The 22,385-nt window shown below is 43.6% G+C and overlaps 1 protein-coding gene across 1 annotated transcript in view; it reads right to left on the bottom strand.

Moving 5' to 3' along the window:
- The window catches only part of LOC146180344 (uncharacterized), an 87,783-nt gene extending 67,049 nt beyond the window's left edge, over window positions 1-20,734 (bottom strand). Inside the window, exon 1 of the mRNA XM_084579953.1 lies at window positions 20,534-20,734. Coding sequence (XP_084436079.1) covers window positions 20,534-20,632 — 99 coding nt within the window. The 5' untranslated portion in view covers window positions 20,633-20,734. The remainder of the gene's footprint in view (window positions 1-20,533) is intronic.
- Between the last annotated feature and the right edge of the window lie 1,651 nt (window positions 20,735-22,385).

The following is a 22,385-nucleotide window of genomic DNA, read 5'->3' as shown; positions in this document are numbered from 1 at the left end:
CATACACAGGATATCTAGGTAATAATGCAGTTAAACAAGGTAAATAATGCAGTAATACAAAAGCTTTCATTTATAGTATTGTAAATGGTTTGTTATATTTGGTTCGAAATGGTTTACGTGTTGTGTAGTAGTTCTTCTAGGAGGGTTACAAATTTCGGCAATGATGTGCTGTTAGTGATGTGTGGATCCAAACCGTTCCATTCGGTAGTTGCACGTGGAAAAAATGAATATCTAAAACATTCGGTACGGAAAGAATATTCTTTGAGAGTTTGTGGGTGCTTATGGCGGGAAGTTCTGCATTGATCTAAGGATATATACAACGTGCTATCTATGTTTAGTGGATTGTGTAATAACTGATGGAGTAATTTTAGTCGTGCAAGCTTGGCACGGTTTTGTAAAGTAAGAATAGAGGCTTTTTTAAGCAATTGGGATGGCGAATTAGTGATCCTATATTTGTTAAATATAAATATAACTGCCTTTCGCTGTACTCCTTCGATTTTGTTAATAAGCTGCTGTGTATAAGGGAACCAAATTGTGTTACCGTATTCGAGAACTGGTCGTATAAATGTATTATATGCTAATAGTTTAGTTTCTGGTGGTGCTTCACAAAAGATACCATGCTGTTAATATGTGCTTCCCATCTTAGGTCATGTGAGAGGATTAAACCTAGGTACTTATGTTGATGAAATTAACTCTTCGAAGGACCACGATGATTTAAACAACGCCCTTCAAGACGTGATAACATGGTGCAAGGATTGGCAAATGGAACTAAATATTCAAAAAACCGCCTTCCTAACTGTAACAAGTAAAAAACAAATTCCGACTTCGCGTACAGCATAAATAAGATACCACTGACAAGAGTTAAACAGCAAAGAGCGGCGACGACCTCGATGAGTAGTGAGCATGAGCAGCGGAAAGACCCTGCTCTTTAACAACATTTCTACTGACCAGGATTAGACAAGGGAGCGCGGCAGTACGTTGAAAGCTGCATCCAGTGCAAAAAGTTCAAGCTTCGTAACACTCCCCTTGTTAGACAGCTGCAATCGATCAGCCCGCCGCATACCTCACTTGAGAGCATTGCCATTGACTTGCCTGGTCCGATCCACCAATCAGCAACCGGCCACCGCTGGATTATTGATATGTCGACTACTGCACACGATATGTAGAGACCGCTGCTCTCATTTATGCCAGAGCAGAAGACGTTTGCACATTTTTGCTGCACTCTGTCATTCTTCGCTATGGCGTCCCTCTAGTCACCATCAGTGACCGTGGTCTTCAATCCTCTGCCGATGTCGTCGAAGAGCTATTCCTACAATGTCACTGATTATCAGCACTTGTACACATCATGCACAAACGAATGGCCTCATGGAGCGTATGCATTGTGCCTTGAGGAACATTTTGGCGATGTACATTGATGCGGACCATAAGAACACGTACACAGTGCTGCCTTTGTCACTTACGGATATAATACTGACCAGAACGAGACCACTGGGTATTCACCGTTCTCTCCGCTCTACGCTCGCTCGCCACTCACCTTTCTGGAAACAATTCTCCCATTTTACACCCATCCTGATACATCCGTTTTGGAGACTCTTGGCCGTGCAGAGAAAGTGCGCCGACTTGCTCTCAAAAACCCTTAGCACACAAGGCCTGACTAAGGCACGCTACGATGATGGCCCTATCGCAGCCGCCTATGCTCCCAGCGACTACGTTTAGCTCTTGACCCCTCTACGCCGGCCAGGTTGGCATCAGAAATTTCTCTGCATATACTCCGGTCCCTTCGTCATCCTCAAGCGCTTCAGTGACGTCAATTACATCATTTGTAAAGTTACTTCGAATCATCGCTGGTGTCTCAAGACACAGATTATCCACGTCGTCCGCCTAAAGCCTTGCTGTCAGTTTGCTGATTAATGTAGTTGCTCGAAGACGAGCTTTGACTGAACCAAGAGAAGTGGTACGTTGCACTCAGAAGAACTGGGATGAAGATGTGGAGGTGCAAGAGCGGAAGCACACGGGTTAGGAACTGACGGTTTGCTGACCGTTCCGCGACGTCTTCATACCCCGGAAATATATAAGTTTTACCAATTGCTACTTCGTAAAAATATTTACAATGATGATAAATAAAAAGCTTTTAGAGCACTGCAGTACTTGCCCGGTACCAATGCGAAAGCTTGAGCGTTGCTTCTGCTGTTGCAACACTGATGGGTCGGTATCATTGTATCAATTTTTTTCATTCTTTCATGCCGCCTGGTGAACTGGCCAAACACTAAGCTCGCGTATCTCGCTTGCACTCGGCCAGATTGTGTATATTCACCAAGAGTAAATGAAGGACCGGCGCAGATGAGGACGACGATATTTGCTGCAGAATGCGAGAGTGTGTTGCAGTTTTAAACGAAACATGATCAGCTGCAGCGAGAGCATTGTACAACACTAGAAAAGTGCTTTAATGCATAGACCGAGTTTGAGCAGGAGTAGCACGCAATCTTAGCGACATGTTCTGCATTACTTCATGACTATAGCTTTGCTTACTTCTTTGTGTGTAATACTGCGCATCTTGGAGAAAGAAGATGTTCTTTACCAGAACGCTGCGTTTCCGTCTCCGTTGCTTTTTGGAATTTGTGACCGAACCAGGAGGTGCCGCTCCCTTTTTCGCACGGCGATGCAAGTGGACACTCATGGGCCTCCTGTAGAACCCGGTGCGTCGGCAGCGGTCGCCCAGAGGAAGCGCCTCTACAACTCGAGGGACACAAGCAGCCAGACCACCGTGCTGTACTCGCCTGCTAATGATGACTCTTTGGCCGACGACGATGGGTTCGTGCCGGTGCTTAGCAAGAAAGCAAAGCGAAGACTACACCGACGACAAGATTCGTCCTCATCAAGCACGTCCACGGTCATCACTACTCGAGGCCCTCCGACACACACTGTCTTGTGTGTGCCAGAGACGCCAACAGACAATCTGAACCAACTCAACAGGCAAGTCACGTCCGTGCTTCTTGAAAGCTTCATCCTTGGAAAGATTAAAGACGTTAGAGTGAATCCTTACAAAAACATAATTGCCTTGATGACGTGGAGCGGAACGCATTGGAGAGATTGACCACCATCAACAAACTCGGCGACATCAGTGTGTGCTCCTATATTCTTCAGGACAGTGGCACTATGGCCGGCGTCATCTACAATGTTGACGAGGCCATCGCTGACACCAGTCTACCAGTCTTAATCAAACAAGCATCAAATAGCATCTCCATACTGCAAGTGCAGCGCCTCGGGAGATCGAAATGCATCAAGCTCACTTTCAAGGGAGACTGCATACCATCGAATATGAAGGTTGGATATTTCCGACACCCTTTCCGGCCTTTCGTGCCCAAGCCACTTCAATGCAGAAAATGTATGAATATCCGGAAGTGCGGTCTGCAAAATTTCCATCGTGTATCCTAGGTGTTCCGAGTCGCATAGCGGCGACATTTGCCGCGCGATTGTTCTGAAGTGCGCCAACTGCCATGGCCCTCATAACTCCTCCTCAAAGGACTGCCTCCACTTAAAGACAGAACGAGCAGTGCTGAAGCAAATGGTGCGTGATCAATCTACACACACAGAGGTCGCTGCTAAGGTGCGATGGAGTCGTTCGCGTCGCCGAGGATCATCTAAGAAAGCAGTTAATTTTGATAGCAAGGCCTCGAGCACTCCTGCATCTTGTCCTGCTCCTATGCCTGCAGTTTTAATTCAAGGGACCTCGACTGGCGGTGAATCTGGAGGTGCTGCCTCAGACGTTAACTGGCCACCGCTACCAAAACCGCCGGGAAACTTGCCGCGAATCGAATGTCCTGCACCTACTGCCGAACTAGAGCAAAGTCAGGATGTGGGACGTGGCCAAGACCTACAGGTAATTGCCATTCTCACGTCCATGATGAACGCAATCCGCGCTGTGCTATCTAGTCTGCACACGCCAGCAGCACAGAATGCGCAACAGGTTCTGGACGCGCTAACACCAGTTCAAGCGGCTCTACATTAGCAGACACAATGGCTCCCCCAGCATTAACATTTAGAAAAACACTCAAGGACGCCTCTATTTTTCAATGAAATGCCCGTGGGCTTCAGTCCCGAATTTCAGATATTCGACAATATGTTCATGCAAATCGCATCCACATCCTTGTTATTTGTGAGCCGAATGTACCAAAGATCTTACGACTGTCAGGATACGAGGCATTTGCATCTCCAACGCTCCAGGAAAACAGCAAGGTCATCATTTATATTCGGCGAGAACTCGCATATGTATTCCATCCGGTTACTCCCAGCAACGATAACCAGTACGGTTGCCTGACAGTGAAGAAGCGCAATCTCTCGTTTACACTTGTGGGCGCGTATATGTCGCCATGAAGTCGTTTTGACGCCACACGATTCGGTAACTTGATGGCGATTACACCTGGCCTTTGGATCATCATAGGAGACTTTAACGCTCACCACACCATGTGGAACAGTGTTCGAATGAACCTTAAGGGAAGAAAGCTTGAATCCTTCGCCTCTGATCATGGCCTGCAGTGTCTTAATGACGGTAAACCGACCTTTATTCGAGGGACAACTTAGAGCAGCGGTCTTGATTTAGCTTTCGTGTCTCGATGCCTTACCAACAACGTCCAATGGTTTGCAGATATAGAAACACACAGAAGCGACCACATTTCTATATGTGATCATTATAGCCTTTCCACATCCACGTCTGTCCCACGAATACGCCACATCGATTGGTCGGATTTCGAGCACTTATGGAAGATGCTTGCACAACAGGCCTCTCTGCAAGTATTGAAGAGAAAATTAAGGAGGCCATGATAAACGTGACGTCTTTCTGCACCCCAATTACCTACCTACACAGAGTTTGATACGGAATTACAGCGCCTGCGAGCATTGCGATAGAGGGCAGAGAGTGAATACCGACGCACGAAGTCGCGCCTCGACCTCAGAGGTGCGAGGTGCATGCAAAAGAAAATTCAGCGCCGAATTCAAGCCCTCCAGGCAAAACGTTGGCAGTCATTCTGTGAAACGCTTGATCCCCGCAAGCCTTTATCACGCATCTGGAATGTCGTTCGTGGTCTCTGAACATCCTTTAAACAGCTCTACCCATTCAAATCTCTCGCGCTCTATCAAAGACGTAATGAGGTCGAGGTAGCAGAAGATTTATTCGCTAGGGTAGTAAGCCAATCGACTCCAACGGCAACGCTACATTTCAACGATGTTCCAGCTTCACGGGATTCACGAATGGACTTTCCCTTCTCCGTGGAGGAACTTGACGCTGCGCTGGCTTCTTGCAGATGGTCATTATCACCGGGTCCCGACGGTGTAACACACTGCGCTTGGAAATCTTGGAAAAGAAGCTAGGCACGCTCTTTTGGAATATTACACCAAATAATGGAGTGAGGGTACAGTTCCAGACGAGTGGAAGTGCAGTCGTGTAGTTCCGCTCCTGAAACCTGGCAAATCGCCTCTGGGCATGACATCATACCGTCCAATTGCACTGGCAACTTTATTTATTTATTTATTTATTTATTTATTTATTTATTTATTTATTTATTTATTTATTTATTTATTTATTTATTTATTTATTTATTTATTTATCCTCAGGGCCCGGGGGCATTACAGAGGAGAGTGGGACACATAAAATGATATAAAAGTACAGCAAAGTTACAGAAAAAATACAGTACAAGTACACAAAAAACATGTGCAAAAAGAAAAAGGAAAACAAAGCTTCAGAATGCAGTGGGGATAAGTAAAAACTATGTTCATGAAGTAAAGGGCAAATATTAAATAGTAACAAGCATAGATATATTCAAAGAAAAACAACGGCTTCGCGAAATGCGTCGTTATCTGGTATACATGAGATATCATGGGGAAGGTGATTCCAACTGATACAAGTTCTAGGTACGAATGAGTCATGGAAACATTTTGTGTGACTAGATGGAACCCCAACTTTATGGCAGTGATCAATGCGCACTGATATGTAAGATGGTCTTGTTAGTAACCTTTCTTTCAGGTAGCTGTTGTGGCAAATTTCATAAAAAAGGGATAATGATGCTACTGATCTGCGGTGAGATAGAAGTGGAAAGGACAAACTTGAGTTCATGGCAGTTACACTACTTGTTCTGTGATAGTTTGACAGTATGAAGGGACAGGCGCGGTTCTGCACAGCTTCCAAATCGGAAACGAGTGAATCAATGCCAGGGCTCCAGACAGATGCAGAATATTCTAATTTAGAGCGTACCAGAGTTTTATAAAGCAATAATTTAAGCAACTGGATGAACGAGAGAAATTTCTAAACCTAAGTAATGCTGTTAGACATGATTTCCAGCTGCTTTAGTCCAGTGCTTACAAAGGATGCGTTTGAACATGCCCATAGAATTGGTGCATTCTCAGACAACAAAATGCCGCCCTGTTATCGTGAAGTTCCGCTCATTTCAAACGAAGCAACAGGCTCTATCTCAGTCTACCAAACTAAAAGATAAAAGTATCCACGTAAGTGAAGATTGAGTGATACCTGGAGCGCTACCGCATATATCCGGATATAATGTCAGGGTTTCAACGTGGACGCTCTTCAATTGACAACGTGGTGGACCTGGTATCATCTGTACAACGGCAAAAAAATTTTGAAGCGCTTACCCGCGGCGTTGTTCCTGGATATAAAAAGCGCATATGACAACGTCACTCACCAGGCCATTTTGGACGCTCTAGAAGCTGCCGAGCTTGGCGGTCGTGTTTTTTTGCTGGATACGTGAATGTTTATTCCGCTTTTGTCGTACAAAAAGCGCGGGTGACGAAAAAAACGCAGTTCGCAATGACCGCTTGACGGGCTTCGCCACCTGTAAGGTCGACGATGAACAGCAGCGGCAGTTTGTGCGATATAAAATGAACAACTCACGCGTTACAAAATGAGACAGTGCTTTGAAACAGAAAAAAAAATGTTATACAATGACAAGGAAAAGGTAAAAATGAATTGTCGATAGACGCATTCCTTATCAATACAACCTAATCAGTGAACATTTCTCGGAGGAAAGAAAAAGTCATTTTGTTCATGTTGCTGTAAAGAAAAGTGTTCAAACACATTGGCAGTATATATTTCAACATAGCAAAACCATAGTTTGTTCTACATCTGGGTACCTCAAACATTTCAGGGTTTCTTGTAGCATAGGGCGTGTTGTGTGGCACCAGCTGTACAATGCGGGACAAAAATGGGTCATTTCGTGCGGTATGTTTTTTAGAAAAACAAACAAACCTGTACTCGAACAGCTTAAGTATTGGAATTATTTATGTATTAGTTATGTATCCAATAGATCTCACTTTATGCAGACTGAAGATGGTCCAACATCTTCCCATTTCGCTTCTCGTGGCGTCCCACAGGGCGGAGTACTATGCCCAACGCTTTTCAATGTTACTCTTGTCGGGCTTGTCGACTTAATACCACAATCAGCGCAACTTCCAATATATGCAGACGGCATCTGTGTCTGGGCATCAGGAGTTACGCGCCCACAGGTTAGAGCGAGGCTTCAAAAGGCGACAAGTATAGTTGCGGCCTACCTCCACGTGCAAACTGAAAAGTGTTCGCTAGTTGCATTTACACGTAAGAACATGTCACCTTACACCGTACGCATTGATACTAAAGCAATACCCTACGAAAGCAGCCATCGCTTTCTGGGAGTTGTCATCGACAGAAATCTTTAGTGGACTCCCCATATTTCATTCATGAAAAAGAGGCTGACAGCAATTACTCACGTACTTACCTTTGTTGGGGGAAAGTCATGGGGAGCGTTCGTGCCGTCGATACTCTAACTATACCGTGCATTATTTATGAGATTTCGTCGGTACAGCTTACCTGCACTTGGAAATATCAGGAAAATCAACTTAAGAATTCTACAAAGCGTTCAAGCTCAAGCTCTGCGAACCTGCCTGGGATTGCCGAAAAGTGCCTCTACGGCTGGTACCATTTTAATTGAACCGGAGCATATCCCATATCTACCTACCTAACAGTTGACTCCCTGAGGGCACATTTCCAACACATCTCCTGGGTTCCCTGTCATCATTTGGCCAGCCTTCCTGTTACCAGGCCGCGTACATCGTTTACAGAGACCGTTGATGCGTATCGCGCTATTTTGCCTTCCCAGTTTACACCCGCATCTAGACCGTCCTCTTCACTATGGAGCCTGCATAAACCACATGTGCTTCTTTCAATACCCGGAATCAGGAAGAAGGTCGAGCTATCGCTTACAGAACTAAAAAAAATCACTCTTGAATACTTCCATGAGCACCATGCAAATCGTTTACACGTCTACACCGATGGTTCAGTGAATGCCGTGAGTTCTTCAGGCTCCGTGGTCATACCCTCAATTAATACAGGAATAAAAGTTAGGACAATTCACCAGACTTCTTCTTCAGCTGCAGAGCTAACCGCTCTTTGTGTCGAAATTAGGCATATCAGTCAGCAGATCCCCAAGCGGTGGTCTATTTTCAGATTCAAAACCAGCCCTGCAAGCCTTAAAAGCGGCTCTTCGCCGTGGAGCTCATGAAAAACTCGTTGCGGAAATACGACAAACTCATCACTGTGCAATTAAGGGAGGACATGACATCATCTTCCAATGGCTTCCAGGACACAGCGGCATAGCGGGCAATCTTCGGGCCGACGAGGTCGCACGAACAGCCCACCAAGACGGCGATTGTGTGTTGATTCCCTTTTCCAGGGCAGACGCAAAGGGCAGGCTTCGCGCATTTGCGCGGGAACACAGACTCTCCCTGTAGAATTCTGGCCAGTTTGCGAACTGCCGCTTAAAATCCCTGGACCCTGACCTGAAGCTCCGCCTTCCACCTGGCCTACCCCAACGCGAAGAAACTTTGCTGTGCCGCCTGTGGGTTGGTGTAGCATTCACAAACTGGCATTCTTTTATAATAAGCATGGCAAACAGCCCTGCATGTACAAACTGTGGATGCGATGAGTCTATAGGCCACATTGTGAATGCCCGATATACAGCGAGAAAAGACAATGTCTGTTCCGTACGCTGGATCATCTAGATGGACGCCCATTGACTGAAATTAAGATTTTAGGTCCCTGGCCACGGCAATCGTCTTCGGTGAAGGTCTTCCAGGCACTGCTCCGCTTTATGAAAAGCACAGGACAGTTTGCTGTTATGACTGTGATATGACTGTGGCGTGATGTGACGTGGCATGTCTGTGATGTGACTGTAATAACTTCAACCATCCCTCTCTCAAAACGTTTATATACACTCATCCCCTTGCTCCAGTGCAGGGTAGCAAACCAGTTGCTTTTACGGGTTAACCTCCCTGCCTTTCCTCCTCATCTTCCTCCTCCTCCTCCTGCTCATCTTGTTGATGAGAAACTGCTGCTTTACTAATAATATTTACATAGTTGATGTGCTTAAAACCCCGAAAGAATCGATGATAGTATTATTATTTCGTGCCTTGGCCAGGAAACTGACCTGCTAGTTCTGGCGAAGGCTGGTAGCCCAGTCGTCGCGGCGCTTTGTTTAAGGAGAAAACCTGTGTAGGCTCATAAGTATCTGTCTGCGAGCAGTGTCATACTTCTTCGCAAGATTGCAGCACGGGATACCTCAAGATTGTGACTTCATCACCTGGTGACGTCATCGGACATGAACGAATGGGACGTAATCATGATGTCACATCTGGAGATGACTGAGGATATTACATTTCATTTCATTTCGTTTATTTCACTTACTGAAAGCACATGATGGGGCGAGAGAAAAAAGCTGCCTTGTCGACAGCTTGACAAGCTCGCGCCCCCTAATATATAAGGGCAAGGGCAGACAATAAAAGCGTTCCGTGAAACAAAATAAAAAATAAAAACATAGATGTTGTGAAAAACACAGCTACAAATAGAAATAATACAGATTAACAGCAATTATATGCAAATTTTACACAGCGAAGAAGCAGCTACATCCTGTACAGAAGTGTTGCAAAGAAAAAAAAATACAGAGCATTTATATACAGAGCATATAGAATAAAAATCTACATATAGCAGGATGAAAACACGACAATTCAAATCAACTATACAACACGTTAATATTTCTGATATTATCATGCATTGTTACATTTGAAGCAAGGCTGTTTAACAATCTGGGAATAATGTTTGACAGCATTTGCATTCCGTAGTTTGTCCTTGATGAAGGCACTTCCCATTCTTCTTTGTGTGCCGTATGGTATGGTTGACAGTTTTTGCTTATGTTAGCCAACTGTGATAAGAAGTTATTTTGCTTTTTGTCTTTAATAAGTGCTTTACACAAAAAGAAATCATAATAGTGTTCCATATTTACCATGTTCATTTGTTGTAACAGTGTATTGGTTGTAGATTGTGAAGGTGAGTTTGAGACAACTTTTAAAATCTTATTCTGAACACGAATAATTTTTGCTGCGTTAGTGCGTGTGCTATTTCCCCACACGAGGAAACAGTAGCGCGCAGTAGACAAAAAAAGTGTATGATAAAGCAGAAGCCTTATATTAAACGGGAGTACTTCACGGTGGCGATAAAGCAAACCTGTCGTACGAGCTAATTTAGTTGTTACGGAGTCAAACTGTAAATCCCACATCATATGTTCTGAAAAAAATTATTCCTAAGGTTTTGATGCTACTTACAATATCTAATGGTTCTCCGTTTAGGAAGAGAGTGTGGCCTTGTTCTAAATGCTTGCCTTTTGTTCGAAAGACTACTGCTTTTGTTTTTTTAGTGTTTATAGATAATCCATTACTGAGTGACCAGTCGGTTAACATAGATAAAACTTGATTCCCACGGCGGAAAAGGGCTTCACTGTCATTATCTGCAATAAACAAGCTGGTATCATCAGCATATATTACGTATTTTACGGACTGATCGATTTGTATTATATCATTTATGAAAATGTTAAAGAGAAAAGGCCCTAAAATACTTCCTTGCGGGACACCAAATGATGCTGGTTTAGTCAGTGAAGAACAGTTATTCAAAGATACGTGTTGTTTACGGTTTTCAAAGTAAGACTTCATCATATTAAGAACGAGGCCACGTACACCATATAATTTGAACTTCTTCAGCAATAAGTTTCGATTTGGGGAATCAAAAGCCTTACTAAAATCTACAAATATTCCTAAGACATACTTGTTTTGTTCAAAGTTTTGAAGGATGTATTCCTTTTGGTTTAGCAGAGCAAGTTCTGTAGGGCGATTTTTTCGGAATCCAAATTGCGAGTCATGTATTATATTGTGCTTATCTGTAAATGACACCAAACGAGCAAGAAGAACACTCTCTAAAACTTTTGAGAAAATGGGCAATATGGAAATTGGCCGGTAATTATCTAGATTATTTCTATCTTCTTTTTTGTAAAGTATGTGGACTTTGGAAACCTGCATCTCACGAGGAAAGATGCCGACATTGAAACGAAGATTAAGTATGTAGGTTAACGGACCGGCAATAATGTCCGCCACAGATTTTACTGGACGAACTTGGATGTCGAAGTCACAAGCAGACTTATTTCTTAATTTCTCAATTACTGCTTGTACCTCTAATTCCGTAGCAGGGTTCAAGAAAGCTGATTGCGAACACGTTTGCATCGTACAGAGTGCATTGTCGTCGACGGCCGCTGAAAAGGTCAACTTAACTAAGTAATCACTGAAAGCATTTGCCAGTTCTGTTCTATTTATGGTTCTTTCTTGATTATGTAGTTCCGTGATTGAAGTTTGGGGCTTACCAGTTTCAAACAACGTGTTTATCTTCTTCCATGTTGTTGTTGTGTCTGAAGCTGTTATAGAAACACTGTTGAAATAGTCTATCCTTGCGCGTTTGATTTCCTTGTTAGGATGATTGCGGTATTGCTTAAATTCTTTTAGTTGCTCTGGGTCACGGTCGGTAAGGAATTTAGCATACATGGAATACTTAATCTTAATTTTCTTAATCAGATCTTTATTGATCCATGGTTTTCGAACTTTTTGTAATATTTTGTACTGTTCTGAGGGAAAATGTTTTGCATAAGCGATTTTGAATTTATTTAGAAATCTGTCAAATGCAACATTTGCATCAGTGGTGCTAAACACGTCAGTCCAGGGCAAGTTTATTAGTTCCAGTCGAAAGCATTCGAGACTATGTGGTGAAATGCGTTGCACTAATCTAGGAGTTTTTTGTTCGTCAAAGTTGTCTAGAATCGACATGAAAATTGGAAGATGGTCACTGACATCACAAGACAAAACGCCAGCTTTTGTGTTTGCTGCAGTAAAACTGGTAAGAAAGACATCGATTAAGGTTTCGGACTGAGTAGTTATTCTTGTAGGCATAGTTATAGCATTCGGTAACCCATAACTTTCGAACAACCATTTCGTTTCATTTACTATTGAAGAATTTACGAGCATATCAATATTTATGTCGCCGCCACAATCTATTTTCAATTTGTTTTTTCTACTGTATTCAAAAATACATTGTAGAGTGTTTAGAAAGTTTGGAATGTTCGAGCTCGAAGGACGGTAAAGTACTGTAACCAGACAGCCGTTAAGTGCAACTGACAGCATTTCACAGTCACTGTCGGAACGAGTGAGTGATTCAATGATATCGCATTTGTAGGTGTTTTTTACCAGTAATGACACTCCACCACCCCGTCGTGTGCGGTGATTTGATTAGAAGACGTTGTAACCTGGCAAAGTAAAAACACATTCGTCGGTATACCATGTTTCGCTAAGCATTATCACATCGAAATTAAAACTGATCTGTCCAAAAAGTACTTCAAATGGTACTTGCTTATTTTTAGCAGACTGAGCATTTATGTGAAAAAACTTGATTCCGGATAAATATTTTTTTCCAAGATGCTTACGTAAGTCGTTAGGAATAGTGAACATAGAAGGAAAGAAAGCCGTTTACCAAAGCTGTTTAAACCTAAGTAAGAGCAGTCAAGTCCCCCTCAGATTTTACAAGGATAGCCGAGTCGGCTTCTGCACGCCTTACAAGGATTTTTCCCCGGCTGTGCCAAACGTATTTGAAGTCATTTTCTTCTCAACACGTTTGGCACAGCAGGGGAAAAATCCTTGTAAGGCGTGCAGAAGGCGACTCGGCTATCACCATGCTATTCCCGCATATACGAAGCTGACCTCCTCGGGCGTCGGATCGAGTCATCTATGATCCGCATTTTGTTTGACGAATACTCGAAAACCGCAAAACACAAGGCAGACGTAATACAGGAATAATCAGCGGCGTTTCAAAGGCTTTCGCTTCAGCACGTTTTCGTGGTACAAAGTGCCTTAAAAACATTTTCCTAAGGTGCCAGTTCAAGTGGACCCGCTCCGATGAGAATCTCTGTGCACAGATTCTACCGTCATACTGTCACGTGGTGGTGATAAGGCCCATGACACAGTGCAGGGAAAAAACTCCTTATTGGGCTGACTTGTGTCGTCAAAAGATCTAAGCAACTCGGCGGCAGCAATAGCAACAAACGTGCTCGTCTATCGTCGAACTAAGAATGCCCGTTGCACTCCTCAACGCTCAATTTAAAGGCTGCTCGAAACCATCTAGATAACGTCGCAAACTGCTACTATCACAACTTTAAACATTGTAGAAACATAAGCGAGTAATCGGAATCTACAAGACAGATCTCGGCGCATCTTACGCGACAGCGAAACTGATAAAAGTGCGTCTCGCGACATCGAACATTAACAAAAAAAAAAGCATACAGAATTGACACGCGTGCGAGAATAAGAGTGATAAGGTCGCATGCCGGCGGCTGCTAAAAAACAACAAATACAGATTTGATGGTTTCGCGGCAATACTCTGTCGACGCCACTCATGAGACAAACGTACTGGCTTAAAAGAAAACGACGACTGAACAGCGGCCTAAGGCAATGGCCAACGAAACCGACCTATTTTCGTCGCCGCATGTTTGAAGTGCACTTACTGCCACAAATAATCTTATTTTAGATTACTAATGCTCCGAGAGAGAATCAGACACCAGACAAGGCAACTTGTTCGGTTGGCAACGCACTCAGTGCTGCGAGTAAAACAGTTATAATTTGCCGTCACTGTCCTGTCTACGTTCTGTGATCCGTCAATCGTCGTGGCCGGCCGACTTACTTTTGTGCGTCCAGGTCGTAGTATATGACCATTGTAAGCTTATGGCCCACCGCAAACTCTGAGGGAAATGTAATATCCACCCCTGTCTTACGGATATCCCACCCGTTCTGCAAAGACAAAGGTCAAGGTGTAATTTAAATTCAATAACCAAATAAAAAGCTTGCGATCACTGAAGCCTTCACATTGAAAGAAAGCGTAAACGTCACGCGTTGCATGCCTCTATCTCTTACGTATGCTTTAATTACACTTCACTTGAGTAATTCACATCCTTTACACAATTTCTGGTCACTCAATCGTTTACCTGGTGCCTTAATGCTCATGTCCAAACACGCTCTTTCCCAGTTTTATGACGTCACGCACTGATGTCACGTGTCGTTGAAATACCCAGGTCACTATTCCGACATCCTGATAGGTGACGTGGCTGGCACCGAGGTGCTACGTGAAAGAAAGTGAGGTACTACGTGTTCACTTTGGACGTCGAGATTACCTCATTTATGTATTTCGACGTCTAATTGACCTTATTGGCTTTAATTATTTGCCTAATGACTCCGCATGAACTAAATTTTTTTTGGAGACATTTCTTCATCCTCTTCCATTGGAGAGATTTCTTCATCCTTGGTGCGGTGCAAGCCCCACACTCTATCACATCTCTTGGGAATGCTAGGACAAACCTGACCTAACGTTAATAGTGCCATGCCCGACACACGAGCAGTGGAAGGCGGCCCTGACCAGCGACAACCTGGACCAGCAAGCCTGGATTATCTAGCTAGTCCGCAAGTCAGCTGCTGCCAGCGGAGCCCTGGACTAGGGGCACCGACCACCCAGCTCCTGCGAATTTTTACTGATTATATGCTCATTAAAAGTTTTCTCTCTCTCTCTTCATCCTCTATCGGCTAAAACCGTTCCTTTTTCCTGTCCCCCTCAATTTGACGCAATCCTGCAGTCAAAGTTCTGGTGTCCAACTCCTCAAGCATAGCCGCTTAACGCTTATGCATTATTAACAGGTCATTTTGCGAACTCAGTCCCCTGACACCGCAGAAAGCTGGGAGGTATGAGATGTCGGCTCACCTGTCTGACACGAAATATCGCTCTCAAAACGTTGCGGAGGCGAATCTGCACAAAAATTATTCCAGCGCAGTCACTCAATAGTTTGTCTGAAACGCGTCCGTTATTATCAGTTCAGTTCAGTCGTTCAGTCGTGTCCGACTCTTCGTGATCCTATGGACCATGTTACGCCACGCTTTCCGGTCGCTCACTATCTTCCTAACATCACATAACTTCATCTGCAGTACCTCGAGGATGCCATCTAACCATCGCGTTCGCTGCCTACCCCTTCTCCGTCGACCCTCAACCTTTCCCAACATCAAATCTTTCTCCAGCGACTCCTCTCTTCTCATCAGATCACCAAAGTAGCTGAGCTTTAACTTTAGAATTTGACCCTCCAATGAGTAGTCAGGGTTTATGGTCGACAATATCGACTGATTTGATCTTCTGGCAGTCCAAAGAACTCGCAAGAGTCTTCGCCAGCGCCACAATTGAAACGCGTCAATTCTTCGGCGGTCAGCCTTTTTCACAGTCCAACTCTCGCATCCATACTTCACAACTGGAAAAACCATAGCACGAGTTATACGGATCTTGGTTAGCAGACTAATGTCTCTGCTCTTTACTAGGCGGTCAAGGCTAACCATTGCTCTCTTTCCCATAAGCAGGCGTCTCTTAATTTCATGGCTGCAGTCTCCTTCGGAGGTAATCTTGGAGCCCAGGAACAGAAAATCTGTCACAGCTTCCACTTCTCGTCCATTGATGCTCCAGGACTTGATAGGGCAAGACGCCATGATCTTTGTCTTTTTAATGTTCAGTTTAAGCCCAAGCTTCTCACTCTCTTCTTGTATTATTATACAGTATTATTATATTATATATTCTTGTATTAATAATAATATAGGTCTAGCTTTTTTCACTTGGATGCTTAAAAGACTATTTGCTTTTGCCAAGAACGCTCCTCTTCTAAAATTTTGATCTTCATAGCAAGGTGCGGGAAAAGACGCAGAGTAACTTTGTGACAAAATTCAGAATCCATCATTATGGGGCTTTTGACTAAATAAAGGGAAAGCCGAAAAAAGGCCCTGCAAACAACGGCAAGCGCAGAATAAATGATCCCAGTTCATTGTGCTTTGGGCAACGATGATCTATGTCTTCTTTATGAGATTCTTCGATACTAGGGTAAATCCGAGAAGGATTTTATCCAGGGGTTCGTGGAAGGAACTGCTGACACAATCACCACCAATTGGCGGAAATTTGGTCGAATTTACTCTCTTTGAATTGATAGGAGTGCGGTGCTATTGTAACGGTTATGTAAGGCCTACGGAGCACCCATAATTTGAAAAGTGAGACAAAAAGGCAGAATATTTCATATTTAAAACGGTGCTATTCAATGATTCATTCTGATATCAACTGGTGTGATTGACGTAAAGATAGCACTTTTTCTGCACTGTCAAAATTCCTTGTGAATGTTTTGCACTTGTTTATTTTAGACTAACTTTTCAAGCTTTCGCGACTAAGCCAAGGGGAGGCATATTCATTTACGTGAACGAAGGCTTGGTGAAATTTCTTTACAGCAAACACCTCATACTAACAAACCTTACAGAAACCATAATGGAAATTTTTTTTGCGAAACTTAGCCGGAAATCGGAACCCGGGAACGAAAGCAGCTGGCGCTACTATGACGTGTTTTTTTGACGACATTGGGTTTGAATTACCCGGTACCGCCTGGCCTTTTCAGGTTGCTGCGACGCCTGCGTGGATGTGTGTGTGCTTTTGCGCTGACAGGAAAGGAACGAACTCCAGCTGGCCGCTTGGCTTGAAACATAGGGACATTATTCAGTCTATCACTTTCATATATCTTGACCATATCCTTGAATCTCACTTTTGTCGGTATCTAGCATCGGCAGACTATGTTGGCGCCGGAAGTGTGCGCAAAATGTGTCGCTGGGAGTTAGTTCTCTAGTGACGTCGTGACGAAGTGACGTCATAAGTTATTTACCGAATGAGAGTTGTGAGCCAGGACATAAAAAGTGCTGCATGATGGAGTCCTGAGGCATTAGTGTAAGGATATGAAAGAGTCGAATCATGTAATTCGTGAGTTATGAGTCATGGGTATAGACAAAACGTGGTGAGTCATGCCATGTGGGTAAGTAGATCAAGAAAGACTTCGACTGGGAGCTACTAACGTCACGTGAACGCTAATTCTGTAATCATCATTATCATCATCCTGGCTATACTGACAGCATGGCAAAGGCCTCTCCAATTTTCCCTCAAAAAATCCGCTCTTGTGCTGGCTGCATTCACATGATCTCTGCGAACGTCTTAAGCTCATCCACTCACCTAAGTTTCTGCCATCCCCTCCTATCCCTTCCTTTCCTTGGAATCCAAATGATTAGTACATGTCCTACCCGTGCCCATTTCTTCCTAATTTCGATTAGAATGTCAGTAACTTGAGTTATCCCTCTGACCCACTCTGCACGTTCCCTATCTCTTGACGTTACACCTATCATTTTCCGTTCCATAGCTCTCCGCGGTTTCCTCTACTTAAGTGACACCTTTTCGTTAACCCCCACAGATTAGCACCGACAGGATGCAACTGGTGTACTTTCCCATTGAGAGACACCGGCAAGCTGCTAGTCATAATATGTGAGTGCCTTCCAAATACGCTCCATCCTGACCCTATTATGCTAGCTATTTCCCTTTCGTGGTCCTGATCTGCTTTTACTACCTGTCCTAAGTCGAGATATTCGTCAACCACTTCCAGCACTTCGCTATCAATGTGAAAATGCTGTTCCTTTCCCAGGCTGTTCAACATTACCATAGTCCATCGCCCATTAACCTTTAGGTCTATCTTCCTTCTCCTCCTGCCTAGATTACTAATCATTAGTTCTGACTGGTCCCCTAGGCCTTTAACAAGACAATGTCATCAGCAAATCCAAGATTACCGAGATATTTTCTATCAATCATGAAGCCTAACTAACTGCTCCCATTTCGCGTCTGAGCACACCCTTTAAGCAAGCTGTAAAATGGCACTGGGAAGATCGTGTCACCGTGCCTAACACCTGTCTTAATTGAAATTGTATCGCTTTTTTACGCAGAACTGTGGTTACAGTGCAGCCACTATAGATATCGCCTAGTACGTTTACACACGGCTCACCTATAACCTGATCTCGCAACGCTTGCATAACGACTGAGCTTTCGTCGAGTCAAATGTTTTCGCGTAGTCAATGAATGCTATATATAGGGGCTGGTTATATTCCGAACAATTTTTTATCACCTGGTTGATGGTATGAATATGATCGATAGTAGGAGTACCCTTTCCAAACTCCTGCTTGATCCTTTGGTTGATAAAAGTGTAGCAAGCTGATTGGTCTGTACTTTTTTCAGCACCCCCTTTCTTATGAATGAAAATAATTTTTGCGTTCTTCCGTGCTTTCGGTAGTTTCGATGTCATCAGGTATTGCGTGTACAAGGTGGCATCTTTCAAGCACAATATCCCCTCGTCATTCAACAAACCTGTAGTTACCTGATCCTGCCCAGCTGCTTTCCACCTTTTCATAGATTCTCAGGCTTTCTTAATGTCTCCCTTCGCTGCTGGCGGAACGTCTGGTTGCTCTTCACTGCAGCCAGTTCATTTTGTCCTGTTACTTTGGAGAGCTCCACGTATAACTCCTAGGCTACCTTGATTATACTGTCTATGTTAGCAATGCCACTGCCCGCTTATCTCTCAGTGCATACAACTAATTTTTGCATAGGCCTAATTTCCCCTTTACCGCTTTTAGGCTACGACCTTTCTTTAAAAGCATGCTCAGTTTTCCCCATGTTTTATTTCCTTACGTCGACCATATTGCGGTAATTAATTAACTTTGATATCTGCCACGTCTATCCTTCCTGTTGGGTTGTAGGCATTCATACTTTGGCGTTTATTAATAAACATTCATCTCCCTAGATAGCTTACCGGTATCATTTCTAACAATCCTTCCGCCTACCACTATCACGTACTCATTATTGATATACCTGTCACCATTTGTTAGTCATCTATTTATTTGCACTCATTCTGCTTGTAGTCGTTAACGGGTTCAATGCGCCGTCTTTGATATTCAGAGTAATGAATTCTTTCGGAATGGTTTGCCTTATGCAAATGACATGGACATGTGAAATAAGGTGCATGCTGCGCTTCTGATCCTGAATTACGGGTCAAGACGCCATCGATAGATTTCTTTCTTAGCCTGTGACCACGTGCTTCAATATATGCGCTCCCAGCCTGTCCTAGTCTTTGAGGATTGCCTATCTCGCACCCTGAATGTCTGGCAATGAAAGTTGCGGTATTATGCTGAATACCACAGCAGGACATAGCACAAACGTCCTGCATCTTGTTTTACGATGCATACGGAAGAGCCGAATAGAGCAGTAATGCAAATAAAAATGGATAGCTCACAAATAGAGAGATTAGAACTTCAGGCCTCTATTACAACTATTAAAGCCCTTTTTTGGTGTTAGCTAGTTGTCAGCATAAATCGAATTAAATTACCGCTACTGCTGTTGGACACCGCGGAAAACAACCGCAAATCTTATCATGCAAGAGAACGCCAGCCGCATTGCTAAAAAGCCATTGTCATTAAAATAAAAAAGGGATGTGAAGCTGCATAGTGCGCTGTCTGATAATAAGAAACGAAGCACAATTAGGCCTGCATGCTGTGATCAACATTAGCGCACTGTTAATTTTTTTTTGCGCAACCTAAACATTTATGCCAATATGCCATAGAACAAAGAATTCTGCTCCCACTCATTTGTTCTGGCGCGAAGGACGGCTCCAGAATGGTGGGACCGGCAAGGGAATCTATATACAGGGTTTTGAATATTTGGGGGCTGGGATTTAAAACATTCCTATGCAAAATTTACTACACCATTCGAGCTGAAATAACATTCACAAAGTAGCAAAATATCGTCTACGTTATCTGATAAGTGATTCAACATCGGTACTTGCCTAGATTTTCCGAAATCGAGAAAAAACTGCTCTAGGCGGCGTGCACAATTTTCGCAGAAGAGAGTCGAAAAGCTATTTTAACATGATGCGTCATCTTTCGGGCAGCGAGGTAAGCGCGCCAACGGCCGGGATGGAGCTTGTCTCACTGCTCGACAGATGACGCATCATGTTAAACTAGCTTTTCGACTCTCTTCTGCGAAAATTGTGCACGCCACCGAGAGCAGTTTTTTCTCGATTTCGGAAAATCTAGGCAAGTACCGATGTTGAATCACTTATCAGATAACGTAGACTATATTTTGCTACTTTGTGAACGTTATTTCAGCTCGAATGGGTTAGTAGATTTTGCATAGGAATTTTTTAAATCCCAGCCCCCAAATATTCACGACCCTTTACATTTAGGATTGACAATTGCCCGAACTCACCGTGTAGTAAAAATGTGCGGCGCCTTCCTTTCTCGCATTCAACACCAATTCGGTTTGCAGAGCCGACAGTTCAATAAGGGACACGCCATCAACAGCCATCCTTAAAACACGGCGCGCGATGCGAGAGCAAAGTCTTGACAAGGCGCGTGCGTGCTGTGTGGTTTCGTGGGGGAATATGAGCGACGTTCACGAGGGAGTATCCGTAGCATTATGGCAGAGAAAATGGACGGCAAATGACTGACGACCGAGTGCTATATAGTCTTGAAACACTAAGTGAGAGAGGCGTTCTAAATACATGTAAAATCACCGCCGATGGTGGCGCTGCTACCGCACCTCTGATATCGTCATCAGGGAACGTTAGCTGCCAAACCAATACGCATTAAAACACGGTGTATATTGATCTCTCGTTGGTGGTAAGCTTTTCTCATTTCGTTCCAGGTAGTGTGCATGACTTTTTTTATAATGTGGCAATTTGTCCCCTTTGAAAATGTGGATTTAGATATGACCATGATATCATCATGCCTGTGCAACATTAGCGGAATAATTGTTCCTGTCCTTTTATCTCAAAGGCGAGGAAGACGCTGTCATTATATTCTAATCGGTGGTTAATCTCTGGTGTTGTACTCGATATATGAGACACCACAACCATTCTGTTTAAAAACAAAATCGAGGCAGTTTCCTATTTAAGATGCAGCATATACGATGTAGAAAACTACAAAGAGCTCTTACAGAGAGAAATCGCTAGTCGACTTTCTATTTATATTACTCTACTTGCACCAGTTTTACTATAGTACGGCCTCAAAATAAGGAAACGAGGAAACGTAAATCAGTCTTGGAGTTGGTTTTAAGAAAAGCTTGTGCCTCCGATTGTGGTGCCAATATATTCCTCTAGGAGCGCTCCTAAAGCATTCTACGCGCTACTACTCTGCAGCAGTAGGGCTCGCTAACTTATAATGATTAGCCTTACGAAGAACAGATGAGCTATAAATAGCCGAACGAAAAAGCGTGCAAATGGCTACAGTAGGCGCTTGCAATGAAGGCAGTCTTATATCACCAGCGCAAAACAATCCAATCCTCCCCGCATTAGGAACCGCTGTTGGCACGTGTCTGCTTTATAAGGGTTCATTAAGCGCAAGTCAAAGGCTTCACTCTGAAATATAAATGCCTACCTGAGCAGCCAAATTATTATTATTAATACGTGCTCCACAGTGCGCCAGCTGCCGATTAAATTTTTAAAATGGTCAATTCCCTCACTAAGCCGTAGTCGAATTTCAATTTGCTAGAGTTCATACGATGAGGGAGCATTAAGGTATTGACAAGGAGATTTGGCATTCAGTTTGTTATTAAGGATTATTGTATTATGCAGCAGTTGTCAAAACAGCGCTTCAACCCTGTATTGGAAGGTGGAGAAAAATTTAAACTCCCCCAGTAAAAGTGTAAGGCGGCAGCTTCGGCTGGCTCCCATTGCGGATCATTTTTTGCGTAGTACTTTTTACTTCTGGCTTAATCGCCCATGTTTTTATTATATCGAACAGTAACCAGATTATATAAACCACTATCCGTCGTAAAAATAAGGCCGAGCTTGAACCTATCTGTACGAAGGCGCCTGCGTTGCCTTGCGCAGCAGTTCTAATTCGGTATCCAAGTGCTGTAGAAGGCTGGATTTTCAGCTCAACCACAATCCCAATAAACAGCCCGATTCGCAGTGTCTGGCAACGCTGCTATGTTCTTTGCATCCCAAGCCAACAATCAGTCAATTTATGATAATGGAACTTGTCAACCACGAAACAGCTACAAGCATGGCCGTGATTTCTCGCTCACAGCGCCGTCACCGACAGCACCAGATATTCTG

The sequence above is a fragment of the Amblyomma maculatum genome, chromosome 9, assembly GCF_055883805.1.
Source record: "Amblyomma maculatum isolate TAMU_Amacu chromosome 9, ASM5588380v1, whole genome shotgun sequence".
In the NCBI taxonomy this organism is placed as follows: domain Eukaryota; kingdom Metazoa; phylum Arthropoda; class Arachnida; order Ixodida; family Ixodidae; genus Amblyomma; species Amblyomma maculatum.
The sequence above is the reverse complement of the archived record's forward strand: the minus strand, read 5'-3'. Positions and strand labels throughout refer to the sequence as shown.